The 18,419-nt window shown below is 48.5% G+C and overlaps 1 protein-coding gene across 1 annotated transcript; it reads right to left on the bottom strand.

Moving 5' to 3' along the window:
• Positions 1-1,400: 1,400 nt before the first annotated feature.
• MSX2 (msh homeobox 2) lies at positions 1,401-6,388 on the bottom strand. Its single transcript, XM_065874359.1, has 2 exons — positions 6,007-6,388; positions 1,401-2,117 (listed from the first exon to the last, which is right to left on the bottom strand). Exons 1-2 carry the CDS (start codon positions 6,383-6,385, stop codon positions 1,693-1,695), a joined length of 804 nt encoding a protein of 267 aa, XP_065730431.1. The 5' UTR covers positions 6,386-6,388; the 3' UTR covers positions 1,401-1,692.
• Between the last annotated feature and the right edge of the window lie 12,031 nt (positions 6,389-18,419).

Raw genomic sequence — 18,419 nt, 5'->3', positions numbered from 1 at the left:
CCCTCAGCTCGAAGCTTGCTGTTGTGGTAGCTGAGAGATTTCAAGTTCAAGATTCCCGCCCCCCCACCCCCGCAATCATCCACAAACCCCTCAGATTCTGGCCGATCCCTGGGCCCTGCCACTTCTAAGCTCATCTTTCACTGGAATTTGAAAAACTCCTAATAGCAATTTTCCATGAGTAACACAAGCTGCCAGAGGAAGCATTTCAAAGTCTTTTGCTATTTGCTGTAGACTTCCCTACCCCGGGCTGAATCTGGCCACCGCTCTTGATTGATTCACATTAAAATCATCATAAAAATCACCAGCCCCCCTCCCCCATCTGGGTGGCGTTTCTGGGCTAAGACCAGCTAAAGAACAGAGAGCACCTCTTAAAAATAATTGTGACTTTGGACAGACTTTACTGCAATAAAACGTTTAATTTAATTCAGAATAAGAGATAAGAAATAACTCTTCAATAAAATATATAAAATTATACAAGGCACCCTTTCAAAGGGATAAAAGTATACTTGGATGGGGGAGGGGGAGCTGGATAGAAAAATGAAATACCAAGGAGCTATATGGGCTGTCTGACAACACCATTTTTTATCAAGTCAAAACATGGCTTTACCCTCTGCCCCCAACATGTTAAAACGTATATAAATTTTTCTAATAAGTTTAGCACATACAACAGGTACACACACAGAGAAAGCATGATTTTTTTTCTTTTTAGATCTATTCATTGTTCAGGAATATTTAGTATAGATAATGGTTACAAGATATTCATATTTTTTAAGCAGAGAATTAACTACACACACACACACACACACAAATCACCTTTTCAATGTGTGAGGACTGATGTACCTAGTGGTTCAAGGAAACCATCAATTCCTCCCGACATGCTTTAACTTTTCACTCTCCAATTATCTGAAATGCAGTTAAGCAACAGCCTTGAGAGGAATTAGGAAGGACTTCCATTTTCCACCTTACCCCGAGGCACTCTCAGGATTCTTCTCATCCCCCTTTTATTGATCTTACAAAAACTTTGAACAATGTGTAACAAACAAGGTGGAGAAGGGGGAAAAAAATAGGGCCAAATATGGTCATATCTGGTGAGTTTTTAAATGCACGTAAAAAATGCAAAAACATGCTGTGTCCCCTTCTCTGGGAGGAATCTTTCCATATCTACAGCCTATGCACATAGTGTCTAATTCTAATGTTTGCAAGTCAGTGATCCAAATCATCAGATTTCAGCAATTTTAGCAAATAATTTGTCTCCCCCATAAGAAAAAGACAACAGGTAGACTTAATTAAGCAGTCTCTTTTAGGAAGGTGATATATAGAGAAAAAAGACATATATATATATATATATATATATGTATGTATATAAATTTTACCTTTCAAAATAATTTGATTTTTATGTCTGCTGTATAAAAATGTATTATATTTTATTATATATACATTTATATATAAAAACCATCAGAGCCAATCTTGTGAAAGGAGAAGGGGGGTTGGCATCTGGAAGATTACACCAAGAAAACGGGGTTTGGGTGTCTCCAGTCAAAAGAACCAATTTCAGCTATGTCTGTGGCCCTGTCGATCTAGCAGCTGAGGGTGGTGCATGCAAGGTTTGCAGAGCGGGACTGTCTTCTTGGAGAGGGAGGGGGAAGGCTTTTAAACAAACATCCATCCCGGAGTCTATTGAGCTGGTCTTCCTTAGGACAGGTGGTACATGCCATATCCCACTGGAGTCGCATAGAGTCCGACGGGCGGGATGGGGAGCACAGGTCTATGGAAAGGGTAGGACGCGCCGTATAGGGAGGCTGCTTGCAGGGGCGAGTTGATGGGGAAAGGGAGGCTGAAGCCAGAGGGCAGCATAGGTTTTGCAGCCATTTTCAGCTTTTCCAGTTCGGCCTCTTGCAGTCTTTTCGCCTTGGCTCTTCGGTTCTGGAACCAGATTTTGACCTGTGTCTCTGTGAGGTTCAGAGAGCTGGAGAACTCTGCCCGCTCTGCGATGGAGAGGTACTGTTTCTGGCGGAACTTGCGCTCCAGAGCGAGGAGCTGGGAGGTGGTGAAGGGTGTGCGTGGCTTCCGATTGGTCTTGTGTTTCCTCAGGGTGCAGGTGGTGGGGCTCATGTGTCCTAGGGAACAGAGAATGGGGAGTGAGTTAGCAAAAGAAAGTGGCTTTCTCGCCAGGTGTGTCCATGGGGGGGGGGGCGGTCTTCCCTCTTCATCTTTAAAAAAGGTACCTTGGTCAAAACCATGTGCAGTTGGATTTTTTTGGGGGGGAGGGGGGTAGGGATAGAGAAGGACCATACTTAAATGGATAAATTGTTTTGTTTTTAAAAAATTGAATCTTTTTCCAAAAGTTTGGGAGTTTTATGGTGTAACAGAACTTTCTATATGGAAAACAAACAGCATTAGAGATAATGAAATGTGAACAGACCCCTCATAAGTCGAGAGAGCTGAGGGTTCTCTGAGAAAGAAAACCCCATCTCTTCTTGATATTGCTTATCTTAAAAATGGGGGGCTGGGTCCATGATAATCCTCACATCCCTAGGACACTGAGATAATCACATATGAGAAGGAAAATGAAAAGGGTCTTATGAACTGGGTCCATCCCCTCTCTGCACCAGGAGAAGTTGGATTGCATCAACATATTCATGAAGGATAATCGTGCCGATAAGGTCTGCAGTAAATTAATAGCATCTATGGATTGGTGAGCAGCCTCATGCAATAAACAACCACACAGATGTCATTCCCTCCAGTCTACAGATTATAAAACCTGAACATCATTTTACAGATCTGGATGTGGGATAACTTTCTTGGCTGGGTGCTTCTGTAATATAAACTTTACTAAGAAGGAGGGAAAAATTAGCTCGCCCATAAATGTAAATGTCAGGGGAAATCATGCTGCCTCCTGAATGGAGAGCATGTGATGACATTTTAGCCATCTCTCCTACCCATTCTATGGTTTGGAGGCAATGTGTAAATGATTAGCTTGTTGCTGGAATTTAGAAAGAAGGAATAACAAGCAAAATAAAGGTATGCCTACAGCATCCAGACTCCATATTTAAAATGGGTTCAATTATAGGAAATCATAGGACAGGGCATCCTTGTGATTCCATAGCATCAACTAACTTCGGGTTTTTTCCTTAAAGGAAGTTGGGGTGGAGCTGAGGGACAGATGCTAAACAATTCATTTTCTGCATTTGGCTTTTATGAGCTAGGCTGATTTTCCAAATGTAGCCACCGTAGTAACTCCAAAGCACTCCAAAGGGAGAATGTAGCATTTCTTGTTTAGTTACTTTGGTGGCCCAAGAAAGAGTTTACACTTCATACTTGAGGGTGACACAGCACAAGTCCCAACCCAGCCTCCATTTCCAACAAGAAATGGATTTGCCCTAATGTGACATTATTAACCATCACTTTTAAGTGGCTAAAAACGAAAGAGGTAGTGGGTTCTGCCATCAATCAAAAAACAGAAATCTGGGAGAGAGATGGGTAAGAAACTACCACAGGAGTGTAGACATTTGCATATGCTAACCCCTAAGTAAGCCAGAGAGCTGGGGGTGCCTACTTCTTAATTTACAAATAAAATAACAACAATCAGAGACTCAGGGACCTGTGAAATTCTCACCCTTCACAAAGGTGACCTGGCTAGCTGGGAGGATCCAGTGGCCACAGCTCAGATACCAAGCTCCTAGAATCTACACTTGTCTCTGCTCTACGTTTGGAAGTGATTCTGTGCCTGGGCACGGTCATTCCGGCTGCTCCTAGGGGCTGCATTTGAATTATGAAATCCAGGTGACGGGATCTCATGTGTGTATCAAAGCTTCCCTCCCAGCGCACCTCTCTCCACCCTCCCACTCTCCTCCCCATTTTAAACCAGCCTGAGGAAGGGTGCGATTATACAAAGCAAAACAGCATTTATCCTACTGCCTCCTGAGAATAACAAAACCCGGGCCTGGGCAGGTGGCTTCCTCCTGCCCCAGGCTCTGTCGCTAGGCTCCCCCGGACCCACTGCTCCTACCACAGGGCTCCTGAGGCCATCTCCAGGCCCAAAGCACCAATGACCCACTTTTTAAAAAAAAATTAAATCCTTTCTCAGAATCTCCTACTTTTCTCATGGAAGGGTCACATCCAGGGCCCACGGCTGCCTTACCTTGGGCCCTGGCAGGCATGCTTACAGAACCCCAGGAACCTAAGAAAGTGGAAATGTCTGACCTCTGGACACCACTCCCTGTAAAGCCTGAATCCTTGATGCGCAGCTGGGAATTGACCCAGGCCTAGGCATATACAGGCACTCAATATCTGTCAAACAAATTAAGTCCCTTCAAGTTTCTAAGCCTCTATTTCACCATCAATAAAATGGGTAACTAATACTGATCCTGCAGTGTGGTTCAGAGTACCAAATTTTAGAATGCCCAGAGTCTTGTCTGCCATCAGATAGGTGATCATTAAATGTCCCCAAGTCTTTCTTGTCAAGCCCAAACTCGATGTGTGCAGATTCCTCTGAACTCTGTTGAAATGTCCTCATCTGTTACCGAGAGGCCAGCTTCAGCCACACGGAGATCAGATAAGATAATACGGTGAAAAGTGCTATAAAGTACTGTGCAAACTTGAGTTTAAATTCTTTGAGTCCTTAATCTCCACGCCCTTTGAATCTTTGGGAGTTTCTAACAGGGTGGAGAGAGAAGCCAGAGGGGACAGCCACTGATGCCTGGTTGGTTATATGGCCTTGTTTTGTTCACAAAATACTTTGCATCTCGAGTTTTCAGGGCTGATGGGAATGGGGTAAAATGTGATGCTCCCAGCTTTCGAAAAAGTCCCTATGCAGGCATCCTCTCTCTCACCTTTCCTAGAGGTAGAGTGCAGATAGAGAAATCTTAAAGGCTGGGAGACAGAAGTAAAAGGAGCTACAGGGAATGGCTTCTCCATATCGCAAAAGGACCCAGGGCCCCAAACTGGACATAAACGCTGGAAGAGAAATCAGCTCTCCTGCGACTCTCAGTTCTCCTTCCTCATTGGCAGGAAGCGGGGTGCAGGTGTTCGGCCCTCTGCTTGGTCTGTCTGGGGAGAGGGATCAAGGTGGCCAGGGTTGGGGCTCGGACACCGGGGCCCCTTGCCCAATTCAGCCATTGTTGGTGACCTGGCTCAAGCAAGTTCAGTCCTCAAAGTATGCATGTCTGAAAACTGGGATAACCACAGGTCCCGGGCTTCTGCCCACACTTCGGGGTTCCAGCGATGATCGGGATCTGGTGAACTAATAAGCATCACTTTGTAAACTGAAGCGCTGCTGGAATGCTGTTAATTATTACTCTGAGCCAAGCGGAGCCCCACGCTGCTGACCCCAGCCCGCTCCCAGCGAAGCGACGGGGCTGGCCGCCGGGACGACCGGGAGACATTTCCTCGCCGCGTAAGTCTCTGCCGCCATCCCTCCGTGTTACCGTGCTTCGATACCCGCGGGACCAATGGAAGATGATCATTTCTACCCAAAATCGGGTTAGATTTTAATTAGCTCATCTTTATAGTGAGGGCACACCTCGCAGGGTTGTGAACTTTGAAAGGCAGTTAGACACTCTGCCTCTGCCTGGCATACATTCCGGTGCTCTTTAAACGTGGATCCTTCTTCATTCCCCAGACTGAGACCCCGAGGGACAGTGAAAAAAAAGCAAAGTGGCCTGAGGGCAGGGCTGAGGGCTAGAGAAACGGATACCCAAGCGACCCCGCAAACCCAGCTGGGTTCTCCCTTCAACGATCAGGGCGTTGGCAATTGTGTCGAATATTCTGTACAGCTAGGGGATCCCAAACACGCGCTGCGCGGATATTACCCAGAAGGTATCTTGGATGCCGTGGGCGCGCTGAACTCTGGGGATATTAAGGGGCCAAGGACTTGTAATGCTTGCTTTTCAGGGCGCATAGTACAGAGGGGTCTCCGTACCCCTAGCTTGGAATACTGACCCCCAGTTCCCTCCTGTACCCCGCGCACCCTCCTACCCCTGGGTCCCGGCCTCTGCAGGCACTCACTTGGCGGCGGGGAATATCTGCCCGGTTCCTGCATCCACGCCGCTCCGTCTTCTGAATTTTCCGACTTGACCGAGGCTGTCTCGAAGGGCTTGACCAACGGCCCGGGGCTGTGCGCCTCCCGGACGCTGTGTCCCGGCAGCAGAAGTGGCCGCAGGGTGGCCCCGGCTGAGGCGCTTTCGGCTGGCAGTGGGGAAGTCTCCTTGGGCGGCTTCTTGTCCGACATGAGCGCCTCCACGCTGAAGGGCAGGCTGGAGACCTTGACGCGGCGCTCCTCCGCGGCCCCGTCGGCACCCCCAGGCCCCGGGCCCGGCTCGGCCACCATCGCCGGGCCCTCCTCATCAGACGAAAACAGGTCATTGCCTTTGGACGGAGAAGCCATGACTTCTCTGCCCTACGTAGCTCCCGGCGCGCGACTCCGCTGGCAACCAGGCAGCTGCGACTCAAACTTTTTTGGGGGGAGACGGGAGGGGCGCGCCGGCAGCCGTGCCTTTCCTCCAAGGGGAAGTGAGAGACTCGGCTCAGCCAATCCGAGCCGGCCCTGGAGCTGACGCCACGGACGCTCGCCTCCGATTGGCTCTTCCGGAAGAGGCTGGGGCCTTTTTTTTTTTTTTTTTTTTTTTTTTTTTTTTTCTGTTTGAAATAAATTAGGAGTTAATTACAGGAGCAGTCAGCAGAGTTGTTATCAGGCGATCCCTCAAGGGTTATAGTCACGCCAAAACTGAAAAGTCTAAGGCGTAATTAAGGCCGAGTATTTAAAGAGGAAGTTCGCGGAGTCCCATTTCTTCTCTCTGTTGACCCCTTTTTAAAAGGTACTCCGCGCCAGAACATGTTTAAAATCTGCAAGTGACATTGCAAAAACATTTATTAAGCTCCTACTATGGGTCGAAACTGGGCGAACGTAACAGTTTTAGGGGCCAGCACTGAAAGCAAGGGCCAGCATCCCTGCTAAAAGAAATACTACATGCATGGCGCTTAGAAAAGCAGGTATTTCGCTATCAGCAAGTGCCCAACGGCGTCCGCTATTACTATAACTCCCTTAGGAGAGGGGCCGGAGCGAGCCAGAGAGGTAGGTGGTTACGGCTACCCTCTCCCAAGTAGTTCCAACTGGAAGATTTAAATCAGAGCTTTCCATCTCTTCCACTCGAAAACAAAACCAGCGCACTCTTAGAAACTTGGAATCCTCGAGTTTTCTTTTCCCTGAATCTCCTCTCTGGACCTCCGGATCCGACCTTTTTCTCAAGACTGCGTGCATTGTGTGTTCATAAGTTTGTCTGAGCCGGTGTTTGTCGTGTGTTTGGGTGCCAGTATTTGCCTTCAAGGCGGAGGAGGAGTGAGGAAAAGGCATAGATAATATCTAGTGCTTCCCACCACCACCCCCCACACATACACAGCCTTGCAAGTGTCAGAACTGGGTGCCAAGTTTGCCCACCCCGGACCTGTGTATCTTTTGGGGAAGGACATTTTTATTCATTGCACCTGGTTAAAAAAAAAAAAGTATAGATATCCCCACCCCACTTCAAATTATACCCTGGGTAATTACATCTCAAAGCCTTAGTGATGACTGTCTCAGTATGGGAAAGGGGAGAGCGCGCGAACTTCCAATGTGCAGAGGCCTCCAATCTCTCTGCAGGCCGCTGGGCCAACACCTATTTCTTCAAATGACTCTTTCCAGGCTGCGGCTGCCTTTTCCTATATCTGAGCGATTATCCCGCAAGTGATGAGGTGAATAGAAGTGACCCGGCTCAGGGACTTGCACACAGCAGATGCTTGCTAAACAGTTCCCAAAGCCTTGGAAGGAAGGGACACTGTTTTTAATTACTGAGATGCCCAGAGCTTGGAGCTACTTCCCCATTCAAGACTTTTAGAGACTTGACCCCCAGATCCACTTCCCAGAGCACCTCCCTTCACCCCAAACCTCTGCCTGGAGTGAAACTGTGCTGGCCTAGGATAACCAGAATAGGTGTTATCTGAATCCTAGAGGATAAAAACAATCTGCATTGGCCACTTAATTCAATTTGATTAGAAATGGTCCTGAATAAAAGTTTAAAAGTAAAGAAGTTCTAACCACAGCCTTCTAAACCCCCCTTCTCCCACCACTATCAACAAACTGGAAGTTCAGAGAAAGTTATTTTTAAAAAAAAACCTAGGAAAGTTATCTGGAGATATATGCCTTATGCATTTTCCCCTTGAGTCATACCTGACGATAGTTGGCTCGATATGCATCTCAAATACAGTACAGGTAAACCCAGATTAAGTTCTCTGCCTCCTAGAGGAAACTAGCAAGGTGCAGGCTACATATTTTGGAAGCAAACCTGAAATTCGTTTAGCCCTCTGCTGCCAAAACGTACCCAGCCACTGTTTGATAATTGTTCTTGAAGACTCCTTTTTAATATTTGTCAATTAGGGGGCATGCAAGCTCATTCCTGGGTTTTTTTTGTTTGTTTGTTTTAATTAGTACTAGTAGAGAGAGCTCTTTTATTCTGATGAACTTTTCTGGGAGAGGATAAGGTAGGTTCCCCTCCCTACTCTCCGGTCCTGATGTCCAGGCAAAGGACAAAAATTGTAAAGCCAGAAATGAGAAAATAGTAGAGATTAAACAAACAACTGGTGTTCCAAGGGAGGTTGCCAAGCTCTGGCCATGAACAGAAGAGATGTCCAGGGAGCAACCAGCCTGCCCATCTTGTTTTCTGCCCGCTGAGGTTGGGACAATTCAGGAAAGGGTGTCTCTTCCGCTGTGAAAAGAGTGGAACCTCAACACAGTTCTAGCCCTTTGTGGAAAACCCCGTCTGTGCATCTGGTGCTGCGTTAGCTGCGTTTTCAGAATGTTGTATACACCTCTTCCTGGCCGCGTGACCTTGGTGGCGTTCCTTCCCCTCCCTTAGCCTAATATTTTTTTTCGCTCTAAAATGAGAGAGAACCTCTAATCAGGATGGCTCTTGCCACAATTCAGTTCAAGGGGCTACATAAGATAACTAGCAGGTGTAGGCGATCCAAAAAAGCTCCGCCATATTATTGTATATCAAAAGCAGCAACAATGTATCGAATGCTTTCTCTTTGCCAGATATCCAAAATGAGGCACTTTGCCCCCTTTCACGTAGTTCACGGTGGGCTCTTTGTAAAATCTCTGGGACTGAGAATTCGGCTCGCCCTGAAAAGTTTATAGTCCCTTAGCGGAGGTTTGTCTTTGGCACTTAGGGAGCATTCAGTAAAGGTTAGTTCCCGGTGACATATACGCAGGCAGAAACGTGAGGTTCCAATCAAAACTCAGTCACCACTAAGCGTCACCTCTGCTTTAGTACCTGGACCTGTCCTCCATGATTTCATTCGTTTCTTCCAACACATCGCTCCGGGCAGAAATTATTTTCCCCATTTTACAGATGAAAAGCCTAAAGCCAGGAAACGCTAATTCTGCGGCCGGGTCACGCAGGTAGGAAGTGGTGGACCCGGGCATTTCCCCTCATGGCACCGGCGGGTGCGCGCAGACCCGCCGCACTCCACCTTAGCGCGCGCCCCGGGCATTTCGCACGCGCCCTGGGCCTGCGTGGAACAGCCGCGCACGCGCACCGCAAGTCCCAAGGCGAAAACCGTGAAGGACAGCGCGCGGACCGCGGCGTCTGCAGCCTCAGGACCGATCGCTGGATCCCGGCGGCCCGGAGGAGGCGGGGGAGGAGCGGAGGAGGGGGCTGTAGACGGGCCAGGGGTGCGGGCAGGCGCCAGGCGCGGGGAGATGAAAGGCGGGCTCCGGGGGAAGGGGCTGCGCCGGGTGACCGGCTCCAGCCGCGCCGGGCGCCCCGCCCCCGCCCCGCCCCGCCCCCGCTGCCCGGGGCAGAGGCGGCTGCCCGCGCCGGAGCCGCGTTAATTGCTCTCGGCCCCGGCACTCAGCCTGCGCGGAGCCGGGACAACCTCGCTCCAGGAGGAATGACAATTCGCCCTAATGGGACAACCTCGCTCCCAGAGGAGTGACAATTCCTCCTAATGGGCCGCTCGTTAGCAGCCTATTCTCCCGAACCCGGGTATCAGAAGCGGGCAGACAAGCGGGCGCCTACGTCCGCCTGGAATTCCACAACACCGCTCCCCCACCATCCCCCACCCTGCCCCAGTCCTTCGCTGTGTGACCTCGGGCAAAAGGCTGCTCTTCTCTGGGCTCATTTTTCTTACCTGTGCAGTGCGGAGTAGGAATGGGTAAGATCAGACCTCACTAGGGCGGGCATATTTCCAGGCATTTGAGAGATCACTTTTCGAGTTACAGAGCAGTAAGGCGAGTAGACGGGCATTCGGGGTCGCTGCTTGAGGTTATTGGGGGGTGAGGGGGTGCAGATCCGTTGCTTGTGAAGTTCTGGACGCTCCAGTTTGCTATGGCCCCCGCCCACTGAGTTCAGGACCCAGTCTGAAGAGAAGGGACCTTTGCCAAAGCGCTACACAGATTACGTAAAGCTACCTGAAGCCTGAGCTTTCATGGCTCCCCATTTTACAGATGAAGTCGAGGCGCAGACAAGAGAGAGGTTGGGCTGAAATTTGCTGTGGGCGGAGTCTGATTCGACGAGGTCCCCCTGGAAGTAGTCCACAACGGAGACATCCTCGGAGGAGAGGGGAAGAAATGGAGGCAGATGTTGTGCCTCTCTGCAGGTCCCACAGCCTCTCCCACAGGAGAGGAGTGGGCCAGTTCATGGAGAAGTAGCCACAGCAGGTGTGAGGGTTGCGAAAGGGAAAGAGTCGTGAGTTCCGCGCTCCATCAGTAGTTCCGTATTCAAATCCAGGCCCTACTTTTTACCATTTGCCACCATCACTGCGCTGGGGGCCTTAGTAACCTCTTTTTAGAAAAGATGCCCAGTATATAGGGTGGCTGGTGAGGACTAAGTGAGAAGCCTTATAAAAAGCAGGTAAGAGGGCTTCCCTGGTGGCACAGTGGTTGAGAGTCTGCCTGCCGATGCAGGGGATACGGGTTCGTGCCCCGGGTCCGGGAAGACCCCACATGCCGCGGAGCGGCTGGGCCCGTGAGCCATGGCCACTGAGCCTGCGCGTCCGGAGCCTGTGCTCTGCAGCAGGAGAGGCCGCAACAGTGAGAGGCCCGCGTACCGCTAAAAAAAAAAAAAAAAAAAAAAAGCAGGTAACACAAGAGTGTGGCTGCCTCAGGCACCCCACCCAGGAGTGACTGTAAGGGTTCTGCTTCCAGTCTCCTGGAGGGTTTAAACAGGGCTGAGCTACGTATTTCCTGTGGGACTCTGGATAAATCACTCCACCTCTCGGCACCACCATTTCCTCAGTATGGGAGTGTCTAGCGTTCAGTAAATGTTGGCTGTTATTATTGTTTCTTAAATCCTTGTTGATAGTATTTTTTACCACCCTTTTCAATAGATCTGCCTGACATCACACACATCTGGGATCCACTGATACAAAGTTGGATAATTTGAGGCATGAGGAGATAACTTTTCTGAGCCTTTTTTTGCCCTCTCTGCAAAATGGGTATAACTACCCACCTCTTCAGAAGGAAGCAGATTGACAACTCTGTCAAGTGAAGGATGGGGATCAAGGGAAGAAGAAACGTCTAGACAAACAGCAAGGAGTATCTCCCGTTTCCCAGACCTTGGGTACAGCTTGCTGGCACCTTCCCAATCCCAGCCTGTAGTGGCAAGAGGTTCCCACGAGCAGGGCCCAAGCCCTGATGTGTCTGCACAGAAAGACCCGAAAGGCTCCCTGGAAGAGGTGGCTCCAGGAAGCTGGGTGGCTGCAGTTCTGTGGGGTCAATCCAGACATCCAGGACAGCACCAAGGGCATCTTGCCCGGCCATTCACATGTCTCTGCCCGCCCCCACCCCACCCCTTCTCAGTTTGCCCATCTGTAAAACCAGGAAAACTACCCATACTGAACTGGGCTAAGATGAGCTTTAAACTACCGTTCAGCTCCCTCCTATACCTTAAGCAATCCTGTGGTGGAAAGGCCTTCATTCCTCCTTAAGGAGGAGAAAATTGAAGCTTAAGACTTGATAAGAGTTTCTCACAACTAGTAAATACCTGGCAGAGATTCACATCAGGGTTTGGCTGACTCTAAAAATGTCTGTATTTTGCCTGGGGCAGAAGTTGCTGTAAAGGTGGGAGGAAAGGCATCTGCAGTTGTTCACAGCAATGAAGTATCTACTATTTCCATTTTCTTCCAATTAGACAGATGGAACTGTTGAGTCTGAGATGGGCTTAATTAGCAGCTAGGGCACACAGAGGAAGCGTGTGCTGCCTTATGGATTCCCAAATAGTTCGGCAGGAATCTGAAATCTCTCTTATTTAGTGGCCTCCAAATTGGGTTAGATTCAAAATGCAGTTGACTGGGCATGGGCGAGGAGGGGAAAAGGAAATTTGGGGAGTTACTTAACAGACATAATTATATTTTTTAATTAAGGAATATAGAATCTCTTCCAACTGCCCCACCCCCAGTTGCCTGGTGGGGAATAAGCAAGGTTTGTTTTACCGTAAGGATGAAGACAGTTAGAAGCAATTATTCAGAATTCTGTTAATCATTTCCAGGGGAGGGGTTGGGGCATTGGAGCTGAACCCAGAGCTTGTGCCAGCCTTGGGAGGGGGTTGCAGGCTACCACCGGCAGGAAGACCCCTCCCCGCGGTGATGCAAAAACAGTACACCTTGAGCTGTAGGCTTCGCAAAGTGCTTTCACATCCAGGACTTCACTTGTTCCTCAGGATCGCCCTTGGGTGCGAGATACCCTGCTCTTTCCTATACCCCACAGGCCTCAGCTCCTTCTACTCCAACACCTTATTTCACCAAAGAGGTACCTGCAGCTCAGAGAGGCGTGGCCACCTTCCTGAGGTCACAAAAGGAGTCTGGTGGGAGACCACATCAGTTCCATCCTGGAGCCGCCCTGCGCCTTCCAGGGACCCTCTGAAGCACAGACCCAGCCTCTCCAGGTCTGGATCCAGAAAGGTCTGATTTCAGAATCCCTGGGATTTGTCATGCCCCCACGGATCTGTGTCAGGTGCCCTAAAGATCCCCTGACACAGTGAGGGACACAATAAATATTGGGTGAGTTAGTGAATAAGTTCGGGAATGGAAGCAGTGGCAGAGACCGTAGGTACCTCTCAGCCGGCTCAGAAGGTCGCCTCTCCCAGTGACTAGGAATGAACCTTGAATTGTGAGGGGTAGACTCATGTGTCTTAACAATTGGAACCTACACTGGATTCTTGCGGGGAGGGGTCGGATTTTTAAATTGTCCCCAAAGAAACACTGAAAGCTCATTTTGCCCCAAACCCTTAACTTGCTAGGCTTTCAATTAATCTCTACCTCCCCCCACCCTCCCTCGCGTCCCTTCACAGATGGAGAAAGAGTTGGGGAGATTGTTGCCTGCCCAAGGTCATGCAGCAACTAAGTGACCCAGTCAGCATTTGACCCCTGGTGCCTCTGACTCCAAACCCCAAACTGGTTCCTGTTTATCATCCTCCAGATCACACTTCTCCTGCCCCTGACGTGATGCAGCCAGAGAAACTCAGCATCCTGCTGTTATCTTCTCGGCTCACTTTAGCAATATCTTGACTTTGTGGCATTTCCCAGATTTCCTAAAACAAGAGCGTGTTTATACGATAGGAAAAAAAAAAAAAAAAAAGACCTAAATGTATTCAGAAAAATATAAACTCATAGTTTCTCCTCCTCCTAATAATAGCAGGCGATGCTTACTGAGTGCTTAGTACACACCAGACCCTGTCCTAAGCACTGACGTGTACTCACTCATTCAATCCTCACAACCCTATTTAGTAGATGCTATTTTATCTTCATTTTACTGAAGGGCAATCTGATTCTCAGACATGGAAAATCTAGGTAAATATAATTTCTCTTTAGAACTGTGCCTGTGCAAAGTGCATTTTCTCCCCATCCTCTACCTACCTTCCAACCCTAGAAAATAAAAGCCACCATCATTTAAATAGAAAAGTGAATTTTATTAGACCCACAAACTTTAAATATAGTTAGGCCTTCCTCATAATGCTATTTCTGTTCATAACTTAAATGCTTGTGTGTATGGTAGGTTGATAAAATGGGCACGTTTTCTCTTTTCCATCTCTTTGCAGCTCAGGACTTTTTGCAAATGGATTTAGTCTTTGTGGGGAGGGTGGGAGAGTGAAGAGAAAGGACCTGGGGCCTTGGCCAAGAACAAGGGTCCTGAGCCCCACATGTCACTCACTTGCTGGGTGACTTTAAGCAGATACTCCCCCTCTAGGGTCCCCTATTCACCTCCCTGGCAAACGAGGGGAGTGTAGTTGCCTTTCCTGTCTCTTCTGGTTTTGTAGTTCTCTGACAAAGGAGTGTGTGTTCCTTGTTCTGTCTCCCGCCAGGCTGCCTGAAGGGTCCAGGAAGGTGGCGGCAGCGGGTGGAAAATACCCCAGGCAGTAGGGGACGCTAGTGGGGACCCCCATTTTATCCTGGGCCAGCTGTGTATCCTGGGGCAAGTTCTCCCCACTTCTCTGAGCTGAGCCTCACTCTCCCCATCAGACAACTGGGGCTAAACATCCTTATTTCAGGGTGGTGGGAAGATAAATGGGCCCGTGGATATAAAACTCTGGGAGAGGTTAGTCCCCTCCTGTTCCCTGGTGCTGGTCTCCTGTGTGAGAATAGAAGAAAGTCTCTGACTCAGCAGATGAGAAGCCTGGGAGGAAACCTTGTGGGTAATTGTTAATGATACAATTAGAGCTGACACCGTTGGTGTGGACAATTGCAAAGAGGCTTAGGAAAATGATGCTTGCTAAGAATCCTTGGGGCCTTTGGGCAGCCCGAGGAAGCTTTGCCCCGTGGTGGCACAGCCCTTCCCAGAAAAAGAATCTTAGAGAGTCCCTTGGACAGGCCATGAAGTAACATCTAGGCACGTGACAAGAAAGTCATTCCCTTTTCAGTGACCTGATAATCAAGCCATACTCAGGAGACTGTCTCGGCACAACTTTAATACCTCGGCAATGATTGCTAACCTCCTGTGGACCAAGCACCAGGCTTCAGTCTTCAGGAGGCAACAGCACCTAGTGAGATAAGGACAGTCTTGCTTCCATTCTACTTATCTTCAGAGTGAACCCATCTACGGCTGGTAACTAACACTGTGACATTAATTTCCCTTTACAAATCATTTTTTTTCTTGTTGTTTCAAAACGAGAGTTTAGTTAAACGTTAATTAAATAATACTACTGTTGGTATTGGGATAAGGCCAACAATCATAATGATTGTTCTTTGACAAGGGAACAATCGTGTAGGCGGATGCTTGAAATTCAGGTTAGCACTGATTTACAGGAGAGAACGCTGCATTTCCAACGGCACCAAATCTAGTTGGAATCCTGCTTCACCTCCTCCTAGCTGGGTGGCCGTGGGCCAGTTACTTCCCCTCTCTGGACCTTGGTTTCCTTATCTGTAAAGCTAGGGGAATGGTGATCATTCTGATCTAGGTTTGCAGGAAGAATCTACTCCAGAGATAATAGATAGATGACCATCCCATGTTGGAGATATGGGGTTGTTTGTATTATTAGTAAACAATGAATGGGAGAATTTGGCCAAGACACTGGCTTATTTACCCTGGACCTCATTATCTGCTAGCTTAGTAGGAATTGTAAAAGAGGGGAAGAATTCTTTGAAAGCTGAAGGTTCTATTTAAAAATCACTTACCCTTGTTTAATAGATCCACCTTCAGTGTCTGGATACTTGGACCATCTAACAAATACTTCCACAATATTCAGAGAACTTCATTGTACTCTGTAGGCAAAATTCAGCTCCTCTAAATTGCAAATAAGGCAGAAAATGTTTTTCCCTTTGTCATTTTTTTTTTTAAATGTTGAGCCTTCTTTTAATGTATTTATTTTTGGCTGTGTTGGGTCTTCGTTTCTGTGCGAGGGTTTTCTCTGGTTGTGGCAAGCGGGGGCCACTCTTCATCGCCGTGCGCGGGCCTCTCACTGTCATGGCCTCTCTTGTTGCGGAGCGCAGGCTCCGGACGCGCAGGCTCAGTAGTTGTGGCTCACGGACCTAGTTGCTCCGCGGCATGTGGCATCTTCCCAGACCAGGGCTCGAACCCGTGTCCCCTGCATTGGCAGGCAGATTCTCAACTGCTGCGCCACCAGGGAAGCCCTCCTTTGTCATTTTTATAAATGATGAAATGCATTGCCTGATCTGTCGTTTTTTTCATTTCTTTCAGCCTTCCTCCTTATTTCCCTCCCTTCCTCCCTCCTTTCCTCAGGCAGCTGTGTGCTGAATTAGTGCCACGCCTGGAAGACAGACATTACCCAGCCAAGTTTCTGCCCTCAAGAGTCTCCCACTCTAGTGGCAAGACAGCCTCATCAGGTACTCCATACAAATGTCAAAAGGACTGACCCGAAGCCAGATTCATCTTGCAGAATTCTTTCACTCTCCCAGTGTTGTCCCGAAGACAGTTTAATAAAACATCTGAATACATTGCCAACACTTAAAAATCAGGGGACTTTCCCTAGAAATCTGGCATTCTGGCTTCTCCGTATCAATGTGCAGGTGAGTGGCCCCAGGTGTGTTCTCAAAGCACTGATTCTTTCTGAGATGAGACATGCCTTCCCTATGCCTCACCAGCCAGAGTGTAAACCCTACTCTGGGATATGATGGGATGCGGTTCTGGAAAGTACAGGGGAGCTTGTGGGATGGTGGGATGCCCAGAGGTGGGACTGACCCACTCAACCTTGGGTGTTAGGGTTAGGCTGCTGGAGGAAGTGGCATTTGGACTGAGCCACCGAGGGTGTTGCCAGGTGGAGAAGGGGAGAGAGTTGCTGGCAGAGTAGATAGTATGTGAAGAGGGACAAGAATTGAAATGACCTGTGACCTGTGTGTTTGAGTTTCAAGAGGCTCAGGAAGAAGCGGGGGTGGGGGCGGTTGCGGTGCTGGGGGTGCAAACAGGCTAGGTAGAAGGGTGTTGGAGGGAAGAGCCGCAGTCGGGGAGCTGCAGCTCAGCGGTGAGGGGTCTTTCTTCTTTTTCTTTCCTTCCTTTTCTTTCTGTCGTCTTTTTACTAAATTCTTCGTTTAGAATTTCAAAAGCAATAGATATTCATGATAACCAGTGAAACAAATCAAAGATAAGTTAGCAATGAATAATCGCTCTCATTTTTTTTTTGCCATCAACATAAGTAGGATGAACAATCGTGTATCTTTAGACACTCCTAATTATATACAAACGCAAAATAGCATACAGAAAAGTGGAAATTGATGGTGTTTTGTGTGTCCCTGTGTATGTGTGTGTGTGTGTATGTGACTCTCTCCATGTAACTATCTGTGAGACTTGCCTTCTTGTCTAATTCATATCACAGACATCTCACCATCCGTTCTTTTTATGTTTCATAGTAGGGCTATATTAGAATGCATTTCACCATTTCCTTCTTGATGGACCTTTTTTCCCCCAATTTTTCCTACTGCCGAAAATTCTTGAAAAAATAATCCTTGCAAACCTTCATACTCACACTTTTATTTTTAAAGGTTTAATTTCTAAAAACTGAGATTGCCAAAGCCAAGCGTGTGTATTTTTCATCTGAACAGATATTGCCAAATTATTTTCAAAAAACCCTTTTCCGGTGCACACTTCCACTAGCAGCATTCGTTTCTCCCCCAGCTCTGCCAAAACTGGATAGCATGGCTCTGGTTTAATTTCTGCCACAGAGTGTTTTTTGAGCAAGAGAGTAATAGAGCTCCATATCCCTTTGAGAAACTCCCTGGGGAGCATTATGGAAAATGGGAGGGCGTGTGGGGGAGATGCTGGAAGTAATAGGACCAATGACGAAGGCTGTTGCAGGCTTCTGGGAAGAGGGGAGCAGCCCTGAGGATGGGAAGATGAGGAGGGAATGGAGAGGTAAGTCATGGAGAAGTAGAGATGCTGGTTAGAGCATCCCAGGGCTAGAGGGTGCCCTGCCGGCTTTCAGGTCTGACTGCATGGTAAGGATGGGAGTATACCCTCCTGCTGTTTCTCATGTGCCTGGGGAGCAGCCACCCCAATCATCCTGTCCTCCAAGTTCAATTTCAATAACCTCACATGTCTGGAGCCCTGGGTCAAGGCAGCAGGCCACTCAGAACAGAAATGCTCTCTCACTGTATCCGCTCAGGGCCTGGGCGGGTGGGCAGGGCGGGGCAGGGCGGGCAGACAGACGTGCTTCCATGCAGGGCGAGCCTTGGAGCCAGCCTTGCCAATGAAATCACTGGTGAGGTCACAATGTAGCTTGATAATTAGCAGCGTTATTTCACCTAATCCTCACTGATTTGCTTTTTAACCTACGCAGCACCTAGCGACAGGTGTGTAAGCAACAACAACATTCAAAGGCTTGGATTCCTAGAAATGGGCTAGACAGGTCCAGGCTGCTGAGGGAGGGGTGGGATTCCTGCTAATGTTCCTGGGGCGCCCCTGAGAGTTTTCCTCCAGCCCCCATGCCCCCTTCTCTCTT

This window comes from Phocoena phocoena, chromosome 3, assembly GCF_963924675.1.
Source record: "Phocoena phocoena chromosome 3, mPhoPho1.1, whole genome shotgun sequence".
Classification (NCBI taxonomy): domain Eukaryota; kingdom Metazoa; phylum Chordata; class Mammalia; order Artiodactyla; family Phocoenidae; genus Phocoena; species Phocoena phocoena.
This window is presented reverse-complemented; position numbering and strand designations above follow the sequence as displayed.

Excerpts from the sequence above, each read along its gene's own strand:
- MSX2 (XM_065874359.1), bottom strand. The coding sequence starts at position 6,385 with ATGGCTTCTCCGTCCAAAGGCAATGACCTGTTTTCGTCTGATGAGGAG. Across the intron at positions 2,118-6,006 it reads CAGATATTCCCCGCCGCCAA|GACACATGAGCCCCACCACC; the intron begins GTGAGTGCCTGC and ends TCTGTTCCCTAG.